This window comes from Pseudorasbora parva, chromosome 2, assembly GCF_024679245.1.
Source record: "Pseudorasbora parva isolate DD20220531a chromosome 2, ASM2467924v1, whole genome shotgun sequence".
Lineage (NCBI taxonomy): Eukaryota > Metazoa > Chordata > Actinopteri > Cypriniformes > Gobionidae > Pseudorasbora > Pseudorasbora parva.
The window spans coordinates 12050193-12061023 of NC_090173.1; the positions used below are offsets into that span (position 1 = coordinate 12050193).

The window sequence follows — 10831 nt, forward strand, 5'->3', positions numbered from 1 at the left end:
GGAGAGGACGCTGGCGTTGTCTGTTCGCCGCTTCTCCACCCACAAATCATGTTACTGTACTATTAGATTTAGATTTTATTTTATTTTGTGACTAGTCTAACAGTCAGAGCTACAATTGGGGCTGTTGCTGATTGCTGGCAGCCACTGAGAGGTAGTTGTTCGTCGTTTTGCCGTTTTCCACCGCTTCTCTAATGTTTATGTTTGAATTGCTGTGTTTGGTTCTGGTTTGGAGGACATTTGATGTTTCTCGCCGCGACTGCTCACTGGTGGTCTCCCTTGGGCTTAAGCTGCATGGTGGCTGAAGTTTGCACCGGGCTAGCGTCATCCGGGCCATCGTCATCGGCCTTCGGCATGATGTTGGGATGTTCCGCTTCTCGGCTGCGCCGCTGTTCCGTCCTGCATTGTGGCCGTGGAGCAGCTTGGACTTCTGTGCCGACCCCGGTGTGTCCACAAAAGTGCCCGGAAAATTGTTCTGCCTCCTGCATGGTGCTGCGGCGATCCCCATCGTTTGAATCGTCATGAAGACCCATCATCTGGTCTTCAGCTGTCATGCCTCGACGATGTCATCAGGACACACTGCCGCTGGGAGAAATTTAAAACATGGAGTGGACCACAGTGTGCTGCGGAGCTAACAGAGACTTCCACCATCAGCTGTTTTCTGTTCACCATCAGCTCTGTTTCTGTTCACCATCAGCTCTGTTTCTGTTCACCATCAGCTCTGTTTCTGTTCACCATCAGCTCTGTTTCTGTTCACCATCAGCTCTATTTCTGTTCACCATCAGCTCTGTTTTCTGTTCACCATCAGCTCTGTTTCTGTTCACCATCACCTCTGTTTTCTGTTCACCATCAGCTCTGTTTCTGTTCACCATCAGCTCTGTTTCTGTTCACCATCAGCTCTGTTTCTGTTCACCATCAGCTCTGTTTTCTGTTCACCATCAGCTCTTTTTCTGTTCACCATCAGCTCTGTTTCTGTTCACCATCAGCTCTGTTTTCTATTCACCATCAGCTCTGTTTCTGTTCACCATCAGCTCTGTTTCTGTTCACCATCAGCTCTGTTTTCTGTTCACCATCAGCTCTGTTTTCTGTTCACCATCAGCTCTGTTTTCTGTTCACCATCAGCTCTGTTTCTGTTCACCATCAGCTCTGTTTTCTGTTCACCATCAGCTCTGTTTCTGTTCACCATCAGCTCTGTTTCTGTTCACCATCAGCTCTGTTTCTGTTCACCATCAGCTCTGTTTCTGTTCACCATCAGCTCTGTTTTCTGTTCACCATCAGCTCTTTTTCTGTTCACCATCAGCTCTGTTTCTGTTCACCATCAGCTCTGTTTTCTGTTCACCATCAGCTCTGTTTCTGTTCACCATCAGCTCTGTTTCTGTTCACCATCAGCTCTGTTTCTGTTCACCATCAGCTCTGTTTCTGTTCACCATCAGCTCTGTTTCTGTTCACCATCAGCTCTGTTTTCTGTTCACCATCAGCTCTGTTTTCTGTTCACCATCAGCTCTGTTTTCTGTTCACCATCAGCTCTGTTTCTGTTCACCATCAGCTCTGTTTCTCTTCACCATCAGCTCTGTTTTCTGTTCACCATCAGCTCTGTTTCTGTTCACCATCAGCTCTGTTTTCTGTTCACCATCAGCTCTGTTTCTGTTCACCATCAGCTCTGTTTCTGTTCACCATCAGCTCTGTTTCTGTTCACCATCAGCTGTTTCTGTTCACCATCAGCTCTGTTTCTGTTCACCATCAGCTCTGTTTCTGTTCACCATCAGCTCTGTTTCTGTTCACCATCAGCTCTGTTTCTGTTCACCATCAGCTCTGTTTTCTGTTCACCATCAGCTCTGTTTCTGTTCACCATCAGCTCTGTTTCTGTTCACCATCAGCTCTGTTTTCTGTTCACCATCAGCTATGTTTCTGTTCACCATCTGCTCTGTTTCTGTTCACCATCAGCTCTGTTTCTGTTCACCATCAGCTCTGTTTCTGTTCACCATCAGCTCTGTTTCTGTTCACCATCAGCTCTGTTTCTGTTCACCATCAGCTCTGTTTCTGTTCTGTTTTCTGTGTTGGTTGATTGTTTGTAGTATTCTATATTTTTTACTTGTTATTCATTTTTTTGTTATTTTTCCCCCCCTTTGTTGCACTTTGAGATTATTCGGAATGAAAAGTGCATTATAAATAAAATCTATTATTATTATTATTTTACATTAAATTTGACAGTGCAAATAGGCTATATAAATAACAAAATGCCCCCAAATTGCATTTAAAGCAACACTAGAAAACGTACTCTAGCGTTAAATAAACAGAACCACATGCATCTTGCGGAAGAACATTGCAGCCGGAGCTACTAGTGTTGTAGTACTTGAGACTGGTCTTAAGACCATTTTTTGATGGTCTTGCTCTGGTCTTGGTCTCGGACTTAGAGGACTCTGGATTTTATCTCAAGACCAGTCAAGACCACAACTGCAAGGATAATCACTAAACTGATTTAACATCAATAATGTGATTTGATATAAAACTTTTTGCTTAAAATGCAATCAATAACTTCTTTGAAATGTGATTTCTTTTGTTTCTGTGCTGCCGGGTTCAAAAGCAATACAGCATTGTCTCAAAAATGCCCAAAATTAATATAAATGGCCAAAACGATTAGTTTTTATATATATATATATATATATATATATATATATATATATATATATATATATATATATATAATTAAGCAATATCACAGGATTAAGAGAGCTGTTTTCATGAATATAATCATGATTGCAAAGGATATTGAAAACTTTCAATAAAGAAGTTAATAATATTAATTGACATTTTAAACATTTGAACAATGCGTTATTAAATGAACCGGCTGCTTTGAACAAATCGGTTGAATAAATGATTCTGTTAATGTTAAATGTTAATATTTTAATGTTAAATTAATCTGAACATTATTTATGAAGGTGTAGCTATACCAATTCAGATGTAACTTCTGTGCTATGTTTGTCAGTGTTTTGACTGGTAACAGCACAATACTGTCTTACTTTTCTAATTATATTTATTCACTAAATATAAGTCATTTCTCAGACTATATTGATCTTTTGGATGAATTTAAGGAGTGCTGGTCTGGTCTCGCCCTGCCTTGGTCTTGGTTTAGGTTTAGGTGGTCTTGACTACAACACTAGAAGCTACTTCTCTCTTGGATGACATGGGGGTGAGTAAATTAGCAGCAAAAGTTTATTTAAAAGTGAACTAATCTCTTAAGCTTATTTGCAGAGGACGAAATCCAGTGGGATCTGGAAAATTCACATGTAGCCCTACGTCATCGGACTAATCCTCATGGTACTTTAGACTGCCATCAAAATGCAGACAGCAACAAGTATGGGGAAAATAAAGGAGTTCCTGGGAAAAATTGTTCTGGGTTATTTTAATTGTTCAGGTTCTGTGTGATCGGGGCCTGAGACTGCAGTGAGCTAGATCGATATTAGGCATGGTAAAACACACTCTTCTTTTTCTTTCGGCTGTTCCCTTCAGGGGTCGCCACAGTGAATCATCTGTCTCCATCTAGTCCACAGTTTTTACAGATTTAAACAGTAAGACTAATTGTGTTGAGCTGTATAACAATGATTCGTTTTCTGTCAATGAATGCATCCAAAACAGTTGCTCACCTGTCTAATAAAACATGTGACATAGGTGGGTATGATGTCATTGATAGGCGACGTGTGGACACGGTCTGTGTCCCGGTTAAAATTGCTTATTTCTCTGGATTTAAACATTATTGGAAACATTTGGGATACACAAATCAACAAATTATATAACATTGTTCTAGTGGTTTTTGTACATTTTAATCCCCAAAATCTTACGCATTGTGCCTTTAACATCAAAGTTCTTAGTTTTCACTGCATACTTGTACATTCATACACTTCACAATGTGTTTTATGCATTGAGATACAGACCAGTCTGAGAGTCTTGATGGACAGTCAGTGCTGGACAGTACAGGAGCCTTCGGGGGACGCTTGCGACCTTTGCGAGGGATGCGAGGGGGGATGCGGGTGCTTAGACCCTCGTATCTAAAAAACAACAACAACAAAAAACATGCCATAATCAACATATGTGCACATACAATTACTAACAGTTAATGTACCCAGCGCTATACACTGACATGCATTCGCATGGAGTCAAACTTGTGGTTTTCGCCATGATGATATGTGGTAAACAGTGTCTCACACACTCGCTGCATTTATAACCATGAGTGTAAAGATTTAATTTGCATAAAATATCCCTTCCTCTGAATACATTAGCTAGCTAACTTTAGCTGAAGCTCAAGGTTTACCGATCCAGGAGAAAATCAGCCAACTCCGCGTTCGTTTTGAAGTCTTTCTGGGCTTTGAGCTGTTTCCATCTGTCAAACGCGTCTCCGATATTTATCCGCTTTCTATTATACTTCTGGTCATACAGCTTTTTTGATGGATGCCTGGGCTTTTTAGATCGGGTAGAATCTGCGCTCTCTGACCCAGTTCGTTTGCCTGCTTCCATGTTTTGGAACTGGGTTTTCTGTCACCTGGCAACCCGGGGTGACGAAATATTATTGGGTAAACTGACAAGTCGGCGGGGCCACACGGACCAAAACAAAAACAGACGTTCCGGCACACAGGGTTGCCAAGTCTGCGATATAGTTTTCAGACATTTTGCTCAGTTTTACCCCTTTATTTGTTGGTTTGAATAACGAATTTACATGCTTGCACCACTTCTGACAACATATAGCACATAGCAGAGCTATCCAAAGTGCTGAATAGAGTAAAGAGAGAGAAAAATATAACAGAGAAAACTCATCTCCCTTAGATTTTAGACGAGAGCAAGGGAAGAATAAAATAGCCCTGTCTGAAGATCTTAAAAATCTGGACGATGACTGAGGAATAAGATCTTTAAAGGAAAGTGTATGTAAGATTGTGGCCAAAACTGGTACTGAAATCACTTTCAAATGTAGCATCCACTCTCCCCCTTGACTCGAGGTTGCCAGATCCAACAGGAACGTACACAATTAGCTTCCAGTGGCAAGAGAATAACATTAACAATTGCCATACAGCTCATTTTGCTGCGTGTGTTGTCCACTATGCGAATAACGAATGAGGAATCATTTTTACTGAGGTAACGTTAGGCTGTACTGTCTCAAATACGTTTTCACATTGCCATAATGAGCGTGCTAATGTTGTTTTCCTCAGTGTCTCAGCATAATGATAGAAAAACGGGCTCTGATAATGCATTAACGTAATGTTAGCAATGGCTACTCGCCGTTTTTATTTCCCAAAAATTCCTTAACGTTACCTTTTCGATTCAAGCACCCACCTCCTCCATATGCGCTAAGCTAACGTTACTTTGCACGAACATGCATAACTTTGTTCGACTGTCATGACTATTTGGAAATGTCCATTTACATTAAGTAGCCTACTACAAGTTAGCCAAAGATTAACCGTCCTTACCTGTTCAGGAGAAAATGAGCAACCTTGACGTCTGTCTTCAAATTATTCTCCGTTTTCAGCCATCTCCATCTTTCAAAGGCATCTCCTATACAAATCCTTGTTTTATTTCGGACTATGTCACGACGTTTTTCCGATTCATAACGAGGTCTTTTAGGTTTCGTAAAGTAAGACATCTTTGTATACAAATGTTTGTAGCTGCAGCTGTGGTAACTAGAGCAGCCTCAGAGCTGGGCATCCGGATGCCGAAAAATACTGACTTCGTGATTGGTGGATAGGTGGCGATAATAACACATCATGTCCTAAACACAACATGTCAACATCAGTTGAGGGCTCCAACTTCACATTTTAAATGACCATATCCTGACTGGACCACGATTGTCAGTGATATATTTGAAATTGACACGATTTCAGGGCCATTTTATGATGAACTGAAATACATTTCTTTCATACACTACAGTTCCTTTAAAGGTGCTCATTGTGTGTCACATACAGCAAACATAACCTCACTATCCGCTAGCTGCCTGTCCCATGAACACACTGTAAAAAAACGCGGTCACTTTAGTCCTCATAAGCGCCACAAACTGCAACCAAAACACACTGGTGCAGTCTGGACCACGAAACATAACAAAAGCGCTCCAGCCAATAGCCGACAAGAATGATTTCCACCCCCAAATCAATCTTGTCGGCTATTGGCTGGAGGAAGCACTGTTTGTTATGCCTCGTGGTCCAGACCGCACCAGTGTGTTTTATGGTCACATCGCTTAGAGCAGGTGTTTTTCAAACTTTATATGATATCAAGGACCCCCAAATATGATAAACCTTTTATGAGGGACCACCATCCTAAAATTTGTATGTGTGAAAAAACATTTAAACTGTTAGATAAATAGTAAATAGACATTATAGATACAACATATTGTTTCCAAACTTAAATTGGCTATACGTAATGTTGGAAATTAAGCAAGTAGTCTCTCACAATAAATGTATGTTTACATTACAACCCCAAAATAAAGAGGACTATAGTAAGAGAAACTCACTAGAAAGAAACAAAGCAAACATACAATTCGGGAAAGAAAGGAGAGAAACATTTAAAACCGAAACAGTTCGAATGTTTGGTAGACTTTAACCATTTTTGGTTTGTCTTTTTATTCTCTGAAAATTTCTGGGGATCCCTTAGAACCTTCTGGAGGACTCCTGGGGGTCCCAAGACCCCAGTTTGAAAACCCCTGGCTTAGTGCAGGGATTTTTAACCCTTATTTGATACCAAGGACCCCCAGATGATGAACCTTTATGGGGGACCCCATTCCTAAAATCTATATATTTTTATGCATGAAGCAAGTTAGAGAAATAGTAAGTGTGACATTATAAATACAATAAATTGTTTCCCAACTAAAATTGGCTATACTTAATATTGGATGTATAAACTTGAAGAAGAACATTTTCTTTGCAATTACTTGTATAAGAAACTTTCACAATAAATGTATGCAAGCAGCTTACGTAGCCTACCGCATTACAAAATGCTGCCTTAGATAGAAGTTTATTGTCATTACAAATGTACAAGTACACTTACAACCCCAGTGAGCAAGATGAAGGGGACTATAGTGAGAAGAACTCATAAAGATACTTTTTCCCGAATTGTTGCATGTATACAGCAAACAAGGAGAGAAACGGTTAGAAATTAAACCGAGAGTTCGGTAGACTTTATCCATTTTTGCTTTTGTCTTTTAATTCTCTGAAATTTTCTGAAGACCCCTTACACTAAACAACAACAGCAAGAAATATTGCCTTATATCAAATATCTTGACTTAACACCATTATATCAGGTTTCTGGTTCAAATGTAACTCCTCCATGTTATATTGAGATAAAAACATTACTCTTGGACATAACTTGATGTTTTTATTTCAAATAACATGTTTCAATCAAGTGACTCAAACAGGACATTCACTTCGCATCATGCTTTGCAAATGGGCTGAATTCAGAGAGTAAGGTTGCTTTCACACCTACCTTGTTTGGTCCGGATTTTCTGACTTTTCAGTTTGGTACGGACCAAAATTACAGGTGTGAAACCTCCCTCGGACCACGGACCAAACAGATGAAATTTGGTCCGACGAAAAGAGGGAGTCTCGGTCCGGACCAAACTGAACAAAGGTTTGGTTATTTCGTTTCTTGTGTGAAAGCATTTTCTGTATAGTTCGGACTTTCAGACCATTTACAGGAAGTTCTGGTGGTATATATTTATCATGTCTGTGAGACAAGTAGCCTGTATGATATATGCTGAGTTTTGGTTTATTTATGAGACCGCTCCAGTTCATGTGCAACGCAAATGATCGCTCCGTCACGTTTTGTCTGCTATATTAGCCTATTTATTAAATTCAGGCAAATGATGAAACATTTATTAAAATTAAGAGAACACACTGACGTCAGACGCACGTCCGCTAACAAACCAATCAATGTTTAGATGCAGCCCACATAGATGATGACGACAGGACAGCAGCGCGTCAGGTAAAGTTCTTTAGTGCGCTTGCGTAACTGCAATGTGAAAGCAAACCAAAACTAACCAAATTAATGCAATGTATCAAAACATGAACTTTGGTTCAGACCTTGGTGCGGACTTTCAGGTGTGAAAACGCCCTAAATGTTTAAATACAGTGCTATATGCATTTTTAACAAGATGAAAAAATGCATGAGACTTTTTAATGTTTAATGTTGGTATTTAAAAGTTTGTGTTATGTTAGTGTTTTTGGAGGTTACCACTGTGGTGAAGGGTTAGTTCACCCTAAAAGGAAATTTATTTCATTAATGACTCACCATAATGCTGTTCCACACCTGTAAGACCTCCGTTCATCTTCACACAGTTTAAGATATTTAGATTTATTCCGAGGGCTTTCTGTCCTTTGAATGCAAGTGAATGCACACTATACTGTCCACGTCCAGAAGGTAATGAAAACATCTTCAAAGTAGTCCAGATGTGACATCAGTTGGTTAGTTAGACTCTTTTGAAGCATCGACAATACATTTTGTTCCAAAAATAACACAAAATACGACTTTATTCAGCATTGTCTTCTCTTCCGTGTTCCTTGAATAAAGATTAAAACGGTCATGAATCAGCGTATTGATTATAAATATAAATTTCTTAGTCTGTTTACTACTGTGGACGGCTGATATTTGGGATGGTTTAAGATTACAAAACATAACATAAATCAAGCTTTCCATAGCTTTTCCATTTCAAGCAGGCGATAGTCAAGCTCCGCTATCAGCTGATTGGAAAAATTCCAACCCCACCTATATCAGCTGATCCGATTCCTATGCACTCAATTGACAACTCTTAAACAGGGCGCCTTACATTAGCGTAGCTTCAGTTCAGTCTGCTGCTTGGCTGTTTCTGCTGCACGCTGCATTTAGGGCTCTATATGGCGACCATTTTAGGCGCATTTGCGACTGAAAATTACTGTGTTCGCACACGGTAATTTTCAGGTGAAAAATATTTAGGTGCAACGGAATGACCCGATCGATTCTCATGAATAGATGTGTAATAAAATCGTAATAAAAACTATAACTCCCAAAGTGCATCAACACTGAGAAACTGTTAGGCTATGTTTCCTACTGCAATCAACTGCTTTTCATGCCTTCAGTCAGCAGAAGAAGAGTTCTTGATTTTAATCTTTATCACACAACCGTGTTTTTGTCTTCACTACGTCTTTGTAATCGTCTTCACTATGAATCACTATGGTACACATATAATAAATGTTTATATTCGGACTATTTTATTCCGGTTCGGGTCGCAGCGCTGCGGAGGAGCACAGTCCGTGCGTGACTCTCTATAGACACAAACAGAGAGAAGTAGATCCGGTTACAATGTTCTTCCACAAGATGCATGGAACGCGCACATAGAAACGGCTGAGCTCAGGGTTTTGACTGAATAATAGTTTATTTCTCGCAAACCTTATAGTATGCCTTCTGGACACTTTCCATATATGGTGGGTATCTCACTGTATCATTAAATCATACTTTTTTATAATTTTTTTTAATGTTTTACCATGGTCGCTATCCACTGCCATAATAGGAAGGAGCGCGTGCAGAACTTTTTTTTTAAATTACTGCTTTTGATGTCTGAAAGGGATAAAAGGACATAGGGCATTCAATCAACAGCAGGGTGAGTAAAAGATGGCTTTAATTTAATTTCAGGGTGAACTATCCCTTTAAGTGGACCTGACTGAATCGACTGCAAATTAATTAAATGTACTGAACCAAAACCTAAAAGGTTACACATTTCCTACATAATAATTAAAATTACTTGTAATTATGCATAATTCACTATGTATTACTTTATTATAATTTACTGTTATAGTAAGCTGTGTAACTATCACCTTAAAATAAAGTTACCTAAAATATTTGTTATTTGAATGTACTGAAAATAAATTAAAACTAGATACATTTTATAGAACAAGGTGATACAGTATGCCATGAATTGATTATTTTAAAGGATATAACGCTCTCGGATATGCACACAAACAAAAGTCATTATAGCACACCAATTTTACGCATTACGTTTCGTCTATTTTTTTTTTCTTTTTTACTTTTTATTTTATAAATAGTTTGTCATCTCTTTTATATTACATTCTGTATTCGCAGAGCTGAAGTTATTTGAAATAATAGCATATGAGGCGGAGATCCAACTTGAGACTCTCTCTCTCTCTCTCTCTCTCTCTCTCTCTCTCTCTAAATCTTCCTCTGCTATTATATTCACTTGACAAGATAGTGTTGTCTCTAAGGCATATGCTCATAAGGAAAACAAGACGTTCAAATAGTAAGATAACTATGTGGAGCTGTATAATAATGATAACAAAGATATAAAAACAGAACTCACTTGTCTAATAAAAAACGTGCAAGATCGGCGTCTCTGTCAATACGAAGTTTGTCCCGAATCTCTCTCCATCTTGTGAACGATACACCAATATTAATCCTTGTTTTACTCCTCTTCTTGTCCCAAAGTCTTCTTGGGTCATTTGATTTACCCGTGCGTTTACTTCGTTTTTTGCCGCTATCTTCGGCAACATAACTTGCTGCAAACGGCTGCGTATAATTATGGTCCATACTGTACATAACAACAGAGGGGCTTGCTCTTGCTAGACGCTACGACTTCCGCATTTTTTCACGAGTCGCATGTGTGTTGCCATGGTTTCTGCGGAAGTAAAGGGTAATGGGGATACAACGTCACTGACAGGCGACGCAATGACACGGGCCGTTGTACTGGTTAAAATCGCGGATTTCTCTGGATTTAAACATTGTTAGAAACATTTGGTGGTGAATGCAAAATATTTCATAGCCTATTTGAGTTCATTAAATGTTATTCTTTTTATTGATGTATTTTATTCACTAA

General features: G+C 39.2%; 1 protein-coding gene across 3 annotated transcripts in view; it reads right to left on the reverse strand.

Annotated features, from left to right (window-relative positions):
* foxk2b (forkhead box K2b) overlaps positions 1–10582 on the reverse strand; it is a 111880-nt gene extending 101298 nt beyond the window's left edge. The window contains exons 1-2 of one of the 3 annotated variants that reach the window (XM_067456323.1): positions 10319–10582; positions 3930–4043 (exon numbers count right to left, since the gene is read on the reverse strand). In XM_067456323.1, the coding sequence (XP_067312424.1) occupies positions 3930–4043; positions 10319–10554 (350 nt within the window). In that variant the 5' untranslated portion in view covers positions 10555–10582. Of the gene's footprint in view, positions 1–3929; positions 4044–4306; positions 4523–5453; positions 5710–10318 lie in introns of those variants that run through there. The other 2 variants (XM_067456325.1, XM_067456324.1) reach the window with 2 other exon arrangements.
* Between the last annotated feature and the right edge of the window lie 249 nt (positions 10583–10831).